The sequence below is a fragment of the Podarcis vaucheri genome, assembly GCF_965113315.1.
Source record: "Podarcis vaucheri genome assembly, chromosome: 4".
NCBI classification, from domain to species: Eukaryota; Metazoa; Chordata; class Lepidosauria; order Squamata; family Lacertidae; genus Podarcis; species Podarcis vaucheri.
Genome location: NC_138762.1, coordinates 67,355,277 through 67,373,978, shown reverse-complemented (window position 1 = coordinate 67,373,978; position 18,702 = coordinate 67,355,277). Strand labels below are relative to the sequence as shown.

The 18,702-nt window shown below is 41.1% G+C and overlaps 1 protein-coding gene across 10 annotated transcripts in view; it reads right to left on the bottom strand.

Annotated features, from left to right (window-relative positions):
* MAP7D2 (MAP7 domain containing 2) overlaps positions 1–18,702 on the bottom strand; it is a 50,825-nt gene that overhangs the window by 19,396 nt on the left and 12,727 nt on the right. For 5 of the 10 annotated variants that reach the window (XR_014219142.1, XM_082220576.1, XM_082220578.1 and 2 more), the window contains exons 2-6: positions 8,111–8,188; positions 7,061–7,224; positions 4,235–4,349; positions 3,346–3,441; positions 1,429–1,539 (exon numbers count right to left, since the gene is read on the bottom strand). Coding sequence is in view for 9 of the 10 variants with exons in the window: in XM_082220576.1 (XP_082076702.1) it covers positions 1,429–1,539; positions 3,346–3,441; positions 4,235–4,349; positions 7,061–7,224; positions 8,111–8,188 (564 nt within the window). In the remaining variant the exon portion in view is untranslated. Of the gene's footprint in view, positions 1–1,428; positions 1,540–3,345; positions 3,442–4,234; positions 4,350–4,547; positions 4,997–7,060; positions 7,225–8,110; positions 8,189–18,702 lie in introns of those variants that run through there. The other 5 variants (XM_082220579.1, XM_082220582.1, XM_082220583.1 and 2 more) reach the window with 4 other exon arrangements.

Sequence of the window (18,702 nt, the reverse complement as noted above, 5' to 3'; positions counted from 1 at the left end):
ACCTCGGGTTACATATGCTTCAGGTTACAAACGCTTCAGGTTACAGACTCTGCTAACCCAGAAATAGTACCTCGGGTCAAGAACTTTGCTTCAGGATGAGAACAGAAATTGCAGCGCGGCAGCAGCAGGAGGCCGCATTAGCTAAAGTGGTGCTTCAGGTTAAGAACAGTTTCAGGTTAAGAATGGACCTCCAGAACGAATTATGCACGTAACCAGAGGTACCACTGTACTGTAATTAAATATTTTCCTGCTGGGTATTATTGCTGACATGGCATGGATTGCCGAAGCCCAGTAAATCTACCCTCAGACATAGGTTATATCAATCCACTCCACTATAGAGGCCTATTTCTCCCCACACAAAACATGCCCAAGGAGCTTGCTCTTGCTTTCTTCTGTCTACAGCAGTCTCTCTCAGACTTCTTCAATATGGACCCTCTCTTCAAAACATGTCCCGTTTTGTTCTGCCCTGCCCCAACCTAGCACAATGAGCATGCACAGAGTTTTGCAGACAGGCTGCTGTGCCCTAGTATATGAATCCCAACGCTGGCATTAGAAGACAAACAGAGCTGGATTGCCCTGATCTCTAGTCTTAAAATAACACACAGGCAACTGTCATGAGAACAAAGCAGCTGCTCTTCTCCTACATGCAGCTAGCTCCACAAATACTGTGTGGATCAGTGCGATTCAAGAGGCACGGGACAACCCTTTCCTACAAGTTCCACAATTGCCTAGAAATCCACCTGCGCATCCACTGCGACGAGGTACTCCACATCCTCTGGGAGTGACCTGTCCTACAGCTTGAGTGCCACAGGTGTACAATGGAGCCCATCTATTAGTCATCCAAATTTTCCCCTAAGGGAAATACTTGTTTCTTGGCATATCTGGTAATGGAAGACGTCAAAATTAAAAATCAAACCACTAAGGTTGTAGGCTATACTAAGACTACCAGACGTCTTTGTTTCCTGGGGACAGTCCCCGGATTTACAAATCAGTTCCCTGACAAAATCCATTCATTCCTACTGAAGTTGAAAAGTGTCCCCGGATTCATTGAAAAAAATCTGGTAACCTTAGGCTATACTCCTTAAAACTACTGAAATGGACGAGGTTTATGCTGAAGAGAGAGAAAAAAGCGGCTTTGATGCCTGTTTTAAAATTTCAAGTTCCTACCTAAGCAATACTGAAATGTCTGAAAACAGGGCTCTTAGTTTTCAAAGGAAAAGTTTCCTTAATATACTTAACCAAAAAAAGAAAACAAGTGATTTCTGCACTGATTTCTGGTAAACATTACTGCCTTCAGAGGATTAACCAATTGAGAAAGGAAGGGGCTGGGGGGCTGGGGATGGAGAGGAGAGAAAAAGAGAGGTGCACTTTAAACACAAAAGGAGAGAGATCATTTCTGGTGCGACAATGAGCAGCACATTCACTTGCCTCTGTCAGGGGAACATGTTATTGTTGCTGTGGAGTGGGAGAGGCGCTTATTGATAGGCGACTCCATTTGCTTTGGCAGATTCATTGTAGAAGCTGAAAGTTTGTCACATGCTGCAGAGAGATGCATTGAAGACATTTATATTCATTCCACAGTGCCAAATGCTCCCACAGCTAACCTTTAATTTTGTTACTGTGGACCTTGTGAATGAATCAGCACAAAGAATAAAGCACATCTGATAAAATCCACAGGCTGGTGGTGCTCGACCTGTCTGTCTGTGAGCTATAATTCAAGGCAGACTTTTGGCTTACAAACATTTCAGTGTTACAGTATGGTGTAAGATTATCTTATAGTGACTGAGGGGCTGGGGGATAGTACTAAAGAACAGCAAAAATGAATAAAAATTAACTCTACTTTTCTTTAAGCAACAGTGATGCGACAAACATATCCTGCTTTTTGCCTACACCGTGTTGACGCTGGAAGACTTCCCACAATTTCCAAACAATTCAGGGCTCGAGAACAGTGTTGGGGAACCTGTGGCCCTCCAGTTATGCTGCACTAAAACTCCCATCATCCTTGACCACTGGTCACCCTGGATGGGACTAAAGGAAGGTGTGAAACTCTAGATGTTAAGAACATCAGGACACAGAAGTCAGAGAGTGGGCTCAAACCACCAACTTCTGGTTAACAGCCAGACACAATGACCCATAGGGCCACCTGACTAAGGAAGTCACAGAATCATAGAGTTTGTAGTGTTGGAAAGGACCCACAAGCGTCACCTAGTCCAACCCCCTGCAATGCAGGAATATTTTGCCCAATGTGGGTCTTGAACCCATGACCCTGAGATTAAGAGCTTCGTGGGGGGTGGTCTGCAATTGTGTTATGTGCAACTCAGAAGACATGCAATCCCCATCTCTAGGTTCTAGGTGCACAACTGTAGAACTTGGGAGAAGGCAGTGGATTGCACTCCCCTTGCTTACTTCTGCTTGGTCAGATGTACTGTGCAGGAGAGGGTCGTGTTGCTTCACAGTCACATTGCACTGCCCTATCCCTTCTGCCTAGTGGAAACAGACCAATGATAGGGATAAAGCTACCCCCTTCTGCTCAGTTGGTTGGTTCTCCTTCCATTCCATGTCAATGCCCCCCTGCACTTCACTATGGGAGGGCCAGGAGAACCCCCAGAACAGTCTTATTGGACCTAATTCAAAATAAGGGTTCAAATAATGATCCATTCTATTATTAGGTGATAGGTGCATGGCTCCTAAAGGTAACTGGGAATTAATTCTACTTGTTCATATTATAACTTGTTCATTGTAACCGAAATGTTTTAAACTGGTCCTGTCCCCACCTAGAGAAGCTATTCAAAAGGCACACAGTACACATGACACGTGTATGTCCCACACTAGGGAAAAAGGAAATGAACTTGACAACATCTAGTAGGAACAGGATCCAAATCACCATTATGACGTTGGAATGCCAAGCATGCATTGCTTCGTTTATAACAAAACAACAACAACCAGACAGTGAAGTTCATGGGTGCAATCCACCAAGCCCTCTTGCCACAAAGCCTCCATTGCAACAGGATTTGTGTTGCACAAACTCTAAGCCAGGGGCGGGGAACCTGTAGGCCTCCAAATGTTGCAGGACTCCAACTCCCACCAGCCCTAGCCAGCCCAGCCAATGGTAAGGGATGATGGAACTTGCAGTCCAGCGACATCTACATGGCCACAGGTTCCTCTCCCCAAAGAAGGGGCGGCAGTGATGCTTGGGGGAACTGAATCCAGAATTTCTGGTAACAATGCTGTCAAGGATTGAACTGAAACAACAAAGAACACACAGGAAGTTAGGGGGGAGGACAAAATTGGTGGATGCGTTAAAAGTGATAAACGACACTATGGCACTGTGAGACTCTCAAATACCATTGGCGGAATCAGCAGCAGCAGTTGAGGCCACAGAGTCTGGAAGGAGGGTGTTGGCAGCTAAACCTAGAGGGGGTGGGGTATTTTCTGATTCACCTACACAACAACAGAAAAAATCAGAGCAAAGAGGTGATAGATCACATCAATAACATTAAAATTCCAAACAATACAGGAGGTATTTTAATAAGCCTGTTTCTGGAAATGTTAAGAGATTATCCTTCTCCTTTTTCTGTACTGCCTTGGGGGGGGGATCATACTAAAGACTTCAGCTTAAATAGGGATGCTTATACTTTCTGGGCAGCTGTATTATCACTTGGGAGATATTTCACATGAACAAAACCTATTGGGAAAAGCTGGTGAATTCACAACAAATTTAAATGATTTCTGGTCAACATAAAAGCTAATACATGGTTGGTGGTTAAAAAAAAGGAAGCTTGCTTTGAAACGGAACCGAAAAGAGAGCAGCTAGAGGAAAAAGGGTAAAGAGAACAATTCATTTCCAGCAGTAAATACTGCACAATCATGGAGAAGTCTCCCCTGAGATTTTAGGAGTGCCTGAGCTAAAAATAAATTGCGTTTTGCAATGTCACACAGAGCCTATAGCCTTTGACAATGCAGTGGTTTATTTTCCATGGTGTCTTAATTCCCCCTACCCCACGCCCGGTATATAATCTGCGTAGAGAAACTTCGGCGTTGGCCCATTTCCAAGAAGATACCAGGGCATGAAATACAGTAAGCAGTCTCAAAATCCTTTTTTAAATGATGCACCTCGACAACCTCTCCCACACACATCCCAGTCTACTGTCACAACAGATTTTGCAGCTTTCTTTTTTTAATCCCGAGCCTTTGCAGTTTGGAATCTGCAATGCAGCCAGCCTGCTTCACTCACCATCTCTGTCGCCTGAGCCTGCAGCCAGTGCTCCTCCCCACGACCATCTCTTCTGTTTCTGCTCCAGCTGCTGACTTCTTTCCATGGATCGCCGCATCATAGCCTCTAATCGTTCCTAAGCAATTATTGCAGAAAGCAACAACAACTAAACCCAGGTCTGACTTTCTTAAAGAGCCCTTGTCACAGGGAGAGGGGGGGGGAGAAAAAGACTCAATCTTTATCCCAGCTATACATACAAGCAGTACTCAAAATGGTCCTTTTACCAATACTGTAAAGAGAAGTGAGCAAAGAAGGCACTGCCATGTCCACTCACCTCAAAATATATGTATCCTTTGTCTGCAGTCACTACTGAGGTCAGTACAGAGGCTGAAGTTAGCAACACAAGTTACATCACCTCCAAGCATCTGCTCCTGCTGGCAAGATTGCTGCTGTGGCTCTGTCTGGGCTTAATTTGTTTAAGAATAATGCATGAGAAAGCATTAACTCTGTCATCTCAGCAGAGCTATGTCTTCTGCCTCAGTGGTGAAGCTCAGTTGCTGCAATGATTCCTTCCAATCACACAGAAACCTTCCTTTAATGTATGCAATCACCAGTGTGGTGGCGTTTTATTTTTATTTTTTTCAAAAAAGGCAACAACAACCTGAAAACCTGCTAAGCAACTTAAGAATTAATGTTTTTTATTTACTATAGCTAGGTGTTTTCATTATTTTTTCCATTAGCTAAAATCGTGTCAAGTTTTTTTATGGGTGGGGGAAAGAAAAGAAGCTCAATTTTTCTCCCCTCATAATTTCTCCTTCCAAGGGTGAGCCCTATAAATTGTCTTCCCACCCCCACCCCCACTCCACCCCCTGACCTGTTTCCCAAGTAACATTCCTTTGTCACACAGCAGATGGCAACCCTGGAATATGATACTGAACTCTCAGACCAGGCTTTTATATTCCATGGGTAATATTTGTTTATCCTTGTCCAACGGAAGTGTTGCATTTGGAACAGGGAAACAATCATTCAAATCTTTGCTGAATCACAAAGCTCACAGTCACAATCTCTCTGGATAATATACCTTACAGGGTTGTTTTGAGGATAAAATAGAGTGACTTGACAGGAGGAAGGGCAAAATAAAAATACAGTAAATTCTCACATGGTAAATGAATTCTACGTTTCACCGATATGGGGTGGAGAGTAAGTGATTCAAGCATCCAGCCAGGGTATATGGTATAGTCCCCTTCATGGACCCATAAAACCCAAGAATGCAATGAGATGGGCAGCTCGTTTTAAGAGCACTGCACATGGCAAACCTATTCATCACAGAGAAGTGTTTGATCACTAACTGGTTAGCTTTCTACATACGGGGGGGACACTAACATCAGGTGGCTTTATAACAAACGATACTCCTACTGGCAAGGTGAAGTTGTCAGTTTGCTTAGAAAGGCTTTCAAGGAATAACGTAGACCCACTTCTGGGAACCAAACTAGTGATCTGTGGGTTCTCACCAATAACTTACACATCAACTGCAAAGCTGGTAAACAATGACTTGTGCTTTGTTACTTTTGTACAAAACCTAGCACATATTAGGCATGGGCCTGAATAATAAATCCTCATGATAAAGGACAAAAGGGTCACTTATCAATATGCTGTCCAGGTTAAGCCTTTTGTAACTTAGAGAAACTGGTAGTCATTTAGGACGTTCATAAGCCAAACCCAAAGACTAAACTGCACCTCAAAGGCCAAGCACTTATTGGTTCAGCAGGTAACCCAGTCAACTCTCACTATTACCAAAAAACTTATACAACGAGGAAGAGCCACAGCATGCTTTTCTAAAAAACTCAAAAATGACTTGTCCCCCCACCTTCCTCAATGCATCAATGTTCACAGAAACAGCTCTAGACAGCCAACCTTAACCTACAATTTTGGGAGTCAAAGGAAAGATGATGGAGGTTCATCTTCCCACTGCTCCCAGGTTAGAGCAACCATCCACCATGAACTCAAGTCTCTCCAAGCCCCTACTGTGCCCATGCAGTCATTGATCCATTATTATCCACAGCAACAACTCCTATGTCCATCTCTCAGTGACACTCAACTTCCAGATCCAGACATGCTGCAGCAGCTTGTCTACCTACACCTCGTTCCTGCCTGCTGCATTTAGTACCCTGTGTCACAGAGCCTGTCTAGCATCTTAATGGCACCAGACAGTTTAATGTCACCAGGTGGCATCTCTCTGCACACCACTCCCTCCCCTCCCACTTCAGCAAAAAGAGCCACAGCTGCTTTAAAAAAACACACCTCATACGTGCAGCTGAATTGCTAGCTGGTTCTTACTACTGATCTCTACATCTACAGCTTGGCCTGCTGTTGCTCAGCATCTTCCTTAGGTTAACCCATACACACTTGCCTCTATGTGAGTCCTATGGACATGCATCTATCTGCAATCCAGGAAGCAATGGATTGACTTTGTTGGTATGCTTGCACTGCACTAACCTCACTTCCACCTCCTCCTCTACCTGTCGGTAAGTAGCTGTGAAGCAGCTTATTGAAGGTCAGGTCAGCACCCTACCCCACCCAGCTGCCCACTACTGAGAGAGGGTGTGTGTATGAGTGTGTGAATGCTTGTAAGCACGTATGTGTACAAAAAGAGCAAGAGAGGGAAAGAGGGATGGGAATGTGCATTTGTGACAAGGGGTGGCAGAGGTGATATTTTTCCCCAGTTTGATGAGGTATTTTGTTTTGCCCCACCTCCTATAGTAATGTGGCTCCCAGAAGGTTGGGCATGCTCCAAACCAGCTGAAACAGGTCCCCACCTCCAGTACAGGGTGCTAAAGCACTGCGTACCTCTTCTTCTCTGAGCTTCTGTCTTCTCTTTTCTTCAACAGCCGCCCTTTTCTGCTCCTCCCTCTGTCTCTGCTCCTCCAGCTTCCTCCATCGTTCTTCTATTTGCTTTTCATACTGAAGCTTTGCTCTCCTTTCTTTTTCCAAGATTTGCTGTTCCCTAGCAGCTTCAATAAAGAGAGAGATTCTCCTATTCTGATGTAGAATACAAATCTACGAAGTGCATACATATTGAAAGAGAATGACGCAGCATACAAAAAAAAGGAAGTCTTGGTCCACTAGCATGGCTTGGGTTTTTTAAAGTGCAAATGTACATTCTCTGTCTCTGTCTCTGTCTCTGTCTCTCTCTCTCTCTCTCTCTCTCACACACACACACACACACACTGAAGCAGTCAAATGGTTCAACTTTTCTAAATTGTTAAGTGGAAAATTCAGCAACATAAATGAAAGTAAAGCTTTCCTCAAACACGTAAGCAGCTAACTGAAGAAGTCCACCACCCTACATGGGCTGAAACATGTAGCACCAAGTCCAAAGAGGCAGAAATAATAAAACCAGATCTATACTTCCCCTTCTGCTCATGGATTACTGCTGCTTACTCCCCATGTGCTGGTACCCCAATTGCAACTACAGCCATTGGCATGAGCCCTCATGCTTCAGAAATATTAGAGCTGGTACCACCAACAGACTGGAAAGTGAGAGGCTGAGGTTGGGGAGGTGAATGTTGTATGGAAGAGTACCTAAGAACTTTTGTTCTTGCCAAGAACCTTCCCAAGCCAAACGATCCTAAATAGCCTGGCCTAGCACGGTACAGCCAAAGGAAGAGGTCTATGAAGTTGAGGCCTAGAAGTCCCTGTTTTATTTTTTCAAAAAATAAATGCCTCTGGTTCTAAACTGAGAATACAGGCCAGAGCCATCGTCAGTGCAGGAAAGACTAGGGAACATGCCCCCAACCTCTGGAAAATTAGGCTTAAAGCCTGCCACCTAGATCCTCAAGGATGCCTTCCCAGAGTGGGCTGTCCAGCTACATCCAAGGAAGAAAAGTGTCAACTTACCAAGATACTTTTCCCTTTCTTCTCTCCTTTCCCTGGCTAGTCTTTGTCTTTCGTCAGTTTTCAGAAATCCATCTACAGCTAATAAACATCAAAAGAGGAAATGCCCATTTTAGCAAAATCACAGCAAGTGCCTAAAAACTAGTTAAATACTTAATTTTTTATTATCTTGTTTTTATAGGGATTCCAACTGTCACATTTTTGCAAAATATTTTTGCTAAAATTTAATAACACAAGAGTAGCCTAATCAGTATTTACAGGACAAACCACTGAGCAAAAAATCAAACACACTTAGTGTTACAATTTTTGTCTAGTTTCACTTATCTCCTGTAAGGTCGGTTTTAGAATAGCATCATATAAAGCAGGGGTCAGCAAACCTTTTCAGCAGGGGGCCGGTCCACTGTCTCTCAGACCTTGTGGGGGGCCAGACTTTTTTTGGGGGGGATGAATGAATTCCTATGCCCCACAAATAAACCAGAGATGCATTTTAAATAAAAGCACACATTCTACTCATATAAAAGCACACTGATTCCCGGACCGTTCGCGGGGCCGGATCTAGAAGGTGATTGGGCCGGATCTGGCCCCTGGGTCTTAGTTTGCTCACCCATGATATAAAGCATGTTACAGTCATCCAACCTAGATATTACGTGTATAAAGATGCAGAACACATTAAAAACCCCACCTTTCAGTCGGAAGACTCTGAAAGCAACTATTAGTAAAGCTTTCAACCTCTTGCCTGAGGGCAATATGTTTGTGTGTGTAGCAATACCAAACAGGATGAGATCAACACTGGTTTGCTAATCCTTATAATAAAGTTCAAGTACATATTGCTTAGCAATGATACCTACACACCTGAAAATATCTTTCCAACTGTGGTGAGATCCTCCACACGTTTTCCAGACTGTAAAGTGCATTCGATTTTCTTAACAGCCTAGCAGTCTTCTTTGAAAAGACCAAGAGTCTTATGTGCAGACATTTCATTTAATGCATTTTGTTCAACACTTGTATGTTTGTGTCTGTTATCTGCACTGCTTTCTGATTTTAATGCTGACTTTACTATTTGTGGTCTTACACTTTCCCCTCCGATCAGAGAGTGTTTGAATTAAACAAGGATTGCCTCAAGATACAATACTAAAAATATTTGTACATGTCCTTCCCATTCTTCTCATTCTTTAAGGACAAGGCATAAAAGATTTCTTAACATACAACATCCAATGAAAGGAAATACATCTCCCTACCTTATGCACATGCTTTATCAGCCACCTCATTTTTTTTAAATCAACATGAATTGCATCTTGGCAATTAATTGTAATTTTTCTATAACTGAACATTACTTTACATGAGCAAACAGGAATGTGTTATTGCTTTACCAACAGCCCATATCTTACACTTGTCTGCTCAGATGTAAATCCCACTTAATTTAATGGGGGTTACTGTTACATAACAGTATACAGGACTGCAGCCAAGTCACCAAGATAAGGGTTCAATTTCAGTGTGCCTAGTTTACTCAACATAATAAACACAGTCAACTTAAAAATTCTGGAGTCTAGTTACATGATACAGTGGATCAAATAGGAAAAGATTAAAAGCTTGGACATTTCTTCCTCCAAAATTCCAAAGCCCACTAAGATACTATTAACTTACTATGTGTTTTGTTTTTAATTGTTATGATGCAAATTCAATTTCTTGTAAGCAAACAGACAGAAAATTGTACCCATAATATCATTTATATAAACATACTGTCGATTGCAAATTGTTCTTCCATAATCCTTGGGTTATTGAATATTATAAACAATGAAGGAACTTGGTAGAAACCCTACATTTCTTGCATTTAGTAGTCTCAGGATGACCCCATGTGGCCATAGCAGAGACTTGCACCTCATCATTTCCTTTGGGGCTGGGACCAGAAATTCAGTCAATGCAGTAACTTAGGAATCTGCTTTATTTTTACAGGGACAAATCACATGGAAATGCTTATACAGTGGTACCTCGGGTTAAGTATTTAATTCGTTCTGGAGGTCCGTTCTTAACCTGAAACTGTTCTTAACCTGAAGCACCACTTTAGCTAATGGGGCCTCCTGCTGCTGCCGCGCCGCCGGAGCACGATTTCTGTTCTCATCCTGAAGCAAAGTTCTTAACCTGAAGCACTATTTCTGGGTTAGCGGAGTCTGTAACCTGAAGCGTATGTAACCTGAAGCGTACGTAACCCGAGGTACCACTGTAAGTGTGTCATCCAGAAGTATTACAACAATCAGCATACTAATCTACTCCAGGAAAAAAATGGTGCTTGGCATCGGGTGATTTTTTTTTTTAACATAATCATAATTTAGCTACTGTAATACTAGTCTAAAGAATTACATAAAGTTGAAACCTGCACTTTTAAAAGAATATTATCAACATAAGAAGAATCTGCTCGATCAGGCCAGTGGCCCATCTAGTCCAGAATCCTCTTCTCACAGAGTCCAGCCAGGTGCCTGGAGGAAGCTCATAAGCAGGCCCTGTGCACAAGAGCACTCTTAGTGGGAGGGGGGAGAGCTGGGGGGGGTGAATTCACATCCAGCAACTAATGTGCCCCTTGGGTTTCAGATAGTACATGAGTACTAGAAAGTCTAGGGCATAAATTTTCATGGCCCCCTAATGTCTAAGGTGGCTCATTTACCAGAAGTCATGTACAGTGGTACCTGGGTTTGCATACGTCTTGGTTTGCATACGTTTTGGATTACAAACACGTCAAACCCAGAAGTTTGTGTCCCGGTTTGCAACCTTTTTTTGGATTACAACCCAATTTTTTTGGATTACAGACAATTTTATTATTATTTTTTTGGAGGCCCCATTGCCGACAGTGTGCCTTGGGTTACAACCTGTTTTGGTTTACAAACGGACCTCCGGAACAGATTATGGTTGTAAACCAAGGTACCACTGTATTCAGTGTTAACTCTGAAAGTGTATCCTCGATTGTGACCAAACTAAGCCTCCTATAGCATAATATACATTAGGCTTAGTTCAGTCAGAATTGAGTATACATTTCCAGAATTAACACTAAATACTGTAGTTAATTAATACTGTAGTTTTCTGTGTATAACAGGCTCCCGTGTATAAGATGATCCCTACTTTTACGGACTCCAATTTAAGAAAATAGAGTGAGATGCCCCAGAGTTGTTCAGCTTTTGGGGAGGATTGCCCAGAGTTGTTGACCTTTTTTGGGAGGGGAATGCCGAATAACACTCACAAAACTCACTCAAACAGTCCAACTGCATCCCTAGACGGGCAACGGCTATATATTTAAAGAACTTATTGCTGTTGGTCTTAATGTTGTCAGCAATGTGCTCCTCAAATTCTTTAGTAGCATTCCTTACTGTCTGCTTGCAATTTTGGAGCGGTCAAACTTTGTGTTCTTAGAGATTTTGCGAGGATAAAATGGGGTAGGATGGGGAGGGGAAGAAACAGGCATGCTACCTTGGGCTGCTAGGAGAAAGATGAAGGATAAATGTAATGAATGAAAATATAAACTGCAGATTAGCAGAATCTGAGAATGGTCTGCTTAATGAACGAACAAATGGTGAAATCAAGCAAGATGATATTCTGAAACTTCAATTCATTTCAGGAGTCCCTGCTAGGAGGTTAGGCTTCATGTATCTAAGACTACATACGAAACCCACTGTCAGATTTTGGCTTATTCGATGTCATACTATATTAAGAACCAATTAAATCACTGTGGGTCACTAAGCTTTCAAATTTTAGAAGTTGTGTTAAATACAGAGCTATGACAGTCTGCTCTAGATTGTCAAGATATATATAAAACACTTTCAGCTGCTGAATAACTGCAACAAGACATAGGAGACTACTACAAGTGAAAAGACTGAGGAGAACCATTTTCTTTCCGTCACTAATTTACAAACTGCACAAGTCAAGCGTATATCAAATAAATGAATAGATGCATTTTTTTTGCTTGCTTAACCAGCACTACTCTTTTAGTACACTAATTCCATACAGATGGATCATCCACTTTAAAATACTATGCAACATCCATACTATTTTATTCATCCATACTGTGTGCCTGTTACCAGCTTGCTCAACTTTCCCTCGGTTTACACATGGGCTTGTTATGTCCAGGTTTGATAACTGTAATACACCTTACATGGGGCTGCCCTTGAAGACAGTTTGGATATTACAACTGATGCTGAATGTAGCAGCCAGAACACTAGGTGTTTGGATCATGTAACACTTATTCTGTGCCATTTATGCTAGCTGCCTATTCATTTCTGGGCTCAATTTAGGATGCTGCTTTTATCCTTTAACATTCTAAACCAGTGCTGGGGGACCTTTGGTCCTTCAGAAGTTTCTGGACCACAGCTCCCATCATAACTAACCATTGGCTGTGTTGGCTGGGACTGATGAGAACTGGAGTCCCAATAACATCTGAAGGGACAAAGGTCCCTCAGCTCTGTTCTGCAGGACCACTGGGAACATTTGGGATGACGAAGCATCTTCAAACTTAAGTTATTCTTGGAGAAATAAAGTGGAAGCTTTCACTCTCTTCCTCTCATAAGCATTTAGACTAGAGCAACAGTATTAAATCTAAAACTTTATGCTCCACCTTCCTCTAGGCCAGGCTTCCTCAGCCTCGGCCCTCCAGATGTTTTGAGACTACAATTCCCATCATCCCTGACCACTGGTCCTGCTAGCTAGGGGTCATGGGAGTTGTAGGTCAAAAACATCTGGAGGGCCAAGTTGAGGAAGCCTGCTCTAGGCCTATGGGGAACACAAAGTTGTAGATTTAATATACAGTACAGTTGCTCCAAATACGTTAAAACCTGTTGGCCATGCCTTGCCCGATGTGTCTTCAGCACTTAGCTTATTACACTCCAATAGTTCCTTTTGCACCATATATATTTTCCCCTTTTCTCCCTGCTCTTCCCCACAGGCTGCATTTAAGCTCACTGTCAATACTAGAAGGAGGAATTAAATGTCAGTGAACTAGAATAAGTGAGAAACTGGCATTTTCTTCCACCAGGTTACTCCTAACCCTGATAGGGTGACAACTAAGTTTTGGGGTGACGGGGAGAAACATTCAATTATGGGGCAGGGTGAAGCATAATAAATATATGGAAACTTAGGTAGAAGTACTTTGAATACTAGTGAGAATGGTCACATGAGAAATCCAAATACTTGAAGGCAAAGCCTTAGGAAATAAGTGTCATACTATCAATACTGAAGGTTGGCTGAACAGAACTAATGAGGAAGTCTTATTACACTAAGTGAGCTAAGAAGGACACGATATAACATAATCATTCTGACCTTGGTATCATTAGCACACTAACAGTAAATTTAGTATTGAACACCCTTTTGTAAAATTAGTGGAATAATTACAGTAAAGGTTTACATTAGGCAGAAATGAATGTAAATTTGTTATCCATCTCTCTCTTGCTTCTTCCTGGCAAATATTGTCAAGGAAGAGTCCACTAAAAATGGCTTTAAGGTTACCACTATGGTTTATGTGTGTGTGCTACAGCCCAGGAGTAAGACGGTATTAGTGGGAGGCAAGACGCTATTAGTGGGATGCAAGAAAGCTCCCTTTAGAAAAGGAAATTACTGTCCAACTGAGAACAAAAACAAGCAAAGACTTTAACAAAATAGATCCATGCAGACAATAAGGGGAGCTAAAAATGAATGCAGGCAGGCTGGTAGTATTCTATACAATAGGTCCTCATATCTTACCTCCTTCTCAAGGGTTACCATGCAGTAGAGTAGTGAAATTTAATGTGACAATTATTTAATTTGTTATTGTACTTTCAGTACACAAAGCTCTCCGGTTAGTTAACACAAAACATGTACCCCCTCCCCCAAATGTACAAAATACACACATACATATATATTATATATATAGAGAGAGAACATCAGCAAATAATACCAAGCAAATAGTTTTCGAAACTGGGATAGGAAAGCTAGGAGCCCTGTGGCTTCTGGGACCTAGGTTGTGGGTGCCAAAACAAAATGCCTAGGCGCCATTATTATTATTATTATTGCTGCCACGCTAGCAGCCCAGGCAGCCCAGCAGCAATAATATATACACATACACACATGCTGCCAGGCTTATCAGGTGGTTTGCAGGGTAGCGCTGCAGCAAAAGACACGTCTTTTGCTATCGTGCTACCCTGCAGAAACCTGATTCATCAGCAGCTATTGATTGATTGACTGATTGATTGCTGCCAGGCAAATCCGGTGGTTTGCAGGGTAGTGTGGCAGCAACAGATGTGTGTCTTTTGCTGCTGCAGTGCCCAGTAGACAAGGCGACTGCAGCCAGGCAAATGGAGATGCTAGACGTCAAGGGTGGCATCTGGACATCTCCATCCAGTTGCAAAAGGCTGGCTGCCTGCTGCAAAATGTGACTGGTGCCTGGCTAATTTTGAATGCTGAGCAAATAAATACATAAACAGTGACTAAAAATACAGTGGTACCTCAGGTTAAGTACTTAATTCATTCCGGAGGGGTGTTCTTAACCTGAAACTGTTCTTAACCTGAAGCACCACTTTAGCTAATGGGGCCTCCTGCTGCCGCCACGCCGCCGGAGCACGATTTCTGTTCTCATCCTGAAGCAAAGTTCTTAACCTGAAGCACTATTTCTGGGTTAGTGGAGTCTGTAACCTGAAGCGTCTGTAACCCGAGGTACCACTGTACTTACATACAAACAAACATACCTTCTGTCAGTTTAAGATTATAATTGTAAGTCCCACTTACTAGGTCCACTGAAAACACTTGGATTTTTCTAAGAAAACATAGAATCATAGAATTGTATTCATAGGACTATGTGACAATTACTTATGTTTGGGGTTTCTACAATACTGAATTTCTGAAACTCCTTTGGTTTATATTGTGCCAAGCTACTTATCCAACCACCACAAATATGCCAAAGCGCCATATTCAGAGGTCTGCACATCTTGACTGCCTGAAGGCATCGTGAAGTTGCACAGCTTTGAAAGTGCTTCAGGTGTTTTCAAGATCCAGTAAAACTGCAGAGGGAAACCTCTGGCTTCCTCCTCAGCTAACAGCTCAGAAGCAGTGGAGGGTGTTAGGACTGGCTGTGCTGGATTTTTGAGAGCCTCATATTTTTACAGAATGGGGTTTTTCATCAGATTAGATTTTAAAAATGCTCTTGCCCATATTTGTAGATTCTGGTCCATTTGGGTACTATTACTATCATATGCAATGGTATTATTTTTGGCCACTTGCGATAGCAGCAAAATAAAATTACACTGTGGGCAACTCACACTATGTTAACCCTGTTAATAAACATAATAACAGGCACAATGATTGTCATGGTAGAGATGGCAATTTGAGTGTACTTATTTTTCTGGAAATTCAAGATAAGTAATATGTGTTCACAGAAACTAAAAAAAACACCCCTAAAGTAGTTATTAAATTTAACTGCAAGAGCTTTCAAATGCAGAGTTCGCAATGCTCTGTTGCATCTGTTGTGACAAGCTACTCAGTTTAAAAATAAATAAATCCCCCTGTATATATATTTTTTGTTTAAGCAAATTATGTGTTACTATCAAACTTTCTCATTCTTGAATTTCCATAATATATGAACACAAAAAGCTAATACAATAGTCTTGCTACATCAGAGGATCATACAGGTTTAAGAATTAAAATATCCAATTGAAAAATCAATAAATGTACATTTTGACCAAGTCATGTATATTTTCTTGAAACTGTTAATGGAATGGAACATTCCATTTGTATTATTTAAATCTTAATTTTTATACAGTGCAAAATAGTTACTAGTCCAAGATCTGCACCCAAAGAGTTATACGAAGTCAGACCTCTTATAACTCCTAATGAAACTGTGGTAAGAATCAAAAGCAATTTGCTGTAGGCTGGATCACACTAGCGAGAGTAAACTAGAGCTAAGCAAAGCAACTACAGAATGAGGGCTGTATAAGATCTGAGTGCTAGAAATAGAAGATAACTTCATCATTCATTTCTATCATAGGAAAAGTTGTTTTTCACAGCACAGGAGGTACCTACAACTGTTTTCTGTGGACCAGTGATGCTAACTTTAACATCTGAATTCCCTCTTCTATCATTCCCATCTGTTAACTATAGGAAAATCAGAGTTGTTAATGCAATATATATTTTTTCATACATACTATTCTTTTTCTAAACTTGTATCTCACTCATGTGCCTAAAATCATCCAAAAGCAGCCTATAACAGGCTGCAGCATGATAACAGTCTTACAATTTTATAATATAATATAAAATATAATATAATATAATATAATATAATATAATATAATATAATATAATATAATATAATATAATATAATATATCCTCAGGTAGTTTAATTGTCCCTTTTATTTACTTGGAAGTACGGTAGATCAAGCTATTTTAAATCCTTTACCATTAATGTTCATTTTATCAAGTGTATTTAATAAATTCAAAAACTTTAGAACATTAACTATTACAATTTTGCTTCACCACATGGCCACTTGATGGCCCTCACAGGACCCTTTGTCCTCACCACATAACCATTTTCACAAAATTTCTAGCTACCGGACCAGTCTTTTGCCTTATTTACATGGCAAAACCAGGAAGCTTCCATTTATTAAAGCCCACATCCTTAATGGAAGGTGAAAACAGATTTACAAAACTTGATATTTGAGTACAGTGGTGCCCCGCAAGACGAATGCCTCGCCAGACAGAAAACTCGCTAGACGAAAGGGTTTTCCGTTTTTTGAGCTGCTTCGCAAGATGAATTTCCCTATGGGCTTGCTTCGCAAGACGAAAAACGAAAACTTCTTGCAAGTTTGTTTCCTTTTTCTTAACACCGTTAATACAGTTGCAACTTGACTTCGAGGCGCAACTCATAGAACGCGGTGTGGTAGCCTTTTTTGAGGTTTTTGGTGATTTTTGAAGCTTTTCCAAAACTTCTTTTAAACTTTTAAAACTCTTTTGGGGGTTTTGGGATTTTGGGTTGGGGTGTTTGGAATTCAAGGACTTGGTGTTGGGGAGGGGTTTGCAAGAATCTGGAAGCTTGTGTGTTTTTTTTCTGCATTTTTATGATTTTCTGTGACCATTGGGCCACTCTGCTGTTTTTTTAAAAAAATTCTGGATTTGAATTCCTGTGTGGTGGGTGGCTGGGGGAACAATTGAGGAGGGGTTTGCAAGAATCTGGGAGCTTGTGTGGGTTGTTTTTTTTTTTTTGAATTTTTATGATTTTCTGTGACCATTGGGCCACTCTGCTGTTTTTTTTAAAAAAAATTCTGGGTTTGAATTTCTGTGTGGTGGGTGGCTGGGGGAACAGTTGAGGAGGGGTTTGCAAGAATCTGGGAGCTTGTGTGTGCTTTTTTGAATTTTTATGATTTTCTGTGACCATTGGGCCATGTTGTTGTTTTTTAAAAAAAGTTTTTCTGTCATGTTTAGAAACTTAATTTATTGTTCCTTCAATTTTTGAAATGCTCTTTACAGTATGTGTGACTTTAAAGAGCAGTTAATAAACTGTTGTTGTACCAAATTTGGCTTTGTTTGGACTTTTTTTGACCATAGGAACGCATTAATTGAATTTCAATGCATTCCTATGGGATTTCGTGCTTCGCAAGACGAAAAATTCGCTAGACGAAAAAACTCGCGGAATGAATTAATTTCATCTTGCGAGGCACCACTGTAATTAAATTATCTGTTTTGGATGATTAGCTAAACACATCTCTTTGAATTCTGCTGATTATATTAATCTGCACAGGTTTAAGTATATTTTTATTGCAGTTCTATATTACCTTTTAACACAAATGTTCCCAAAGCAGTTTATATACAATTCGGGAAAACATTACGTATACAAAGTTATAAAATATTTTGAACAACACACACAGAAAAGCACACATTTCCAGTTAAATCCCAGATGTCTGGAAAAACATGTTTTTGCTTTTTTCTAAAACAAGACCAAGGAAGAACACAGATATGCTGAAGGACTGTAATCCATAGTTGCAGAGCCACCACCGAAAAGGCTTTGATCCTTGTAGCACAGGGACAGAGAACCTATGGCCTAGCAGATGTTACTGGACTGCAGGTTCTCCATCCTTGTTCTAGCATGTCATCTCAGCTCCCAGAAAGAGCTGAGAATTGTCAGTAGATCTTAGAATGGGGGTGTGAGGAAGAGACAAGAGGCATTCTTCAACACAATCATGATGATTTGAACTTTAAAGGCTATAAACCGCACTTTCAGAAAAACTTACAAGATGAGCAATGGAGATGTTTCGGAATTCTGCAACATGTTCAAGTCTGATCAAAAAAAGCAGTAGATTTCTGTACCAGCTGAAGCTTCCAGGCTATTCTCAAAAGGACGACCCACATAAGAGTACATTGCAGTAGCCCAATTTGGAGGTCACCAGGTCATGAATGACACCAGCAAGGTTCTTGACAATTTTCATAAGTCATGATATATAACTTCCATGATGAAGACACTAGAAAAGTGTTGCCTTGTGAGAAATTTTCCGAAATGTGGGATACAAAAGTATTTATTTAATAAATTGCACATTCAGCAGAATGCAGAATCAATATCAATACTTGCTGACATTACAACAATTATTGGTGATTAAAA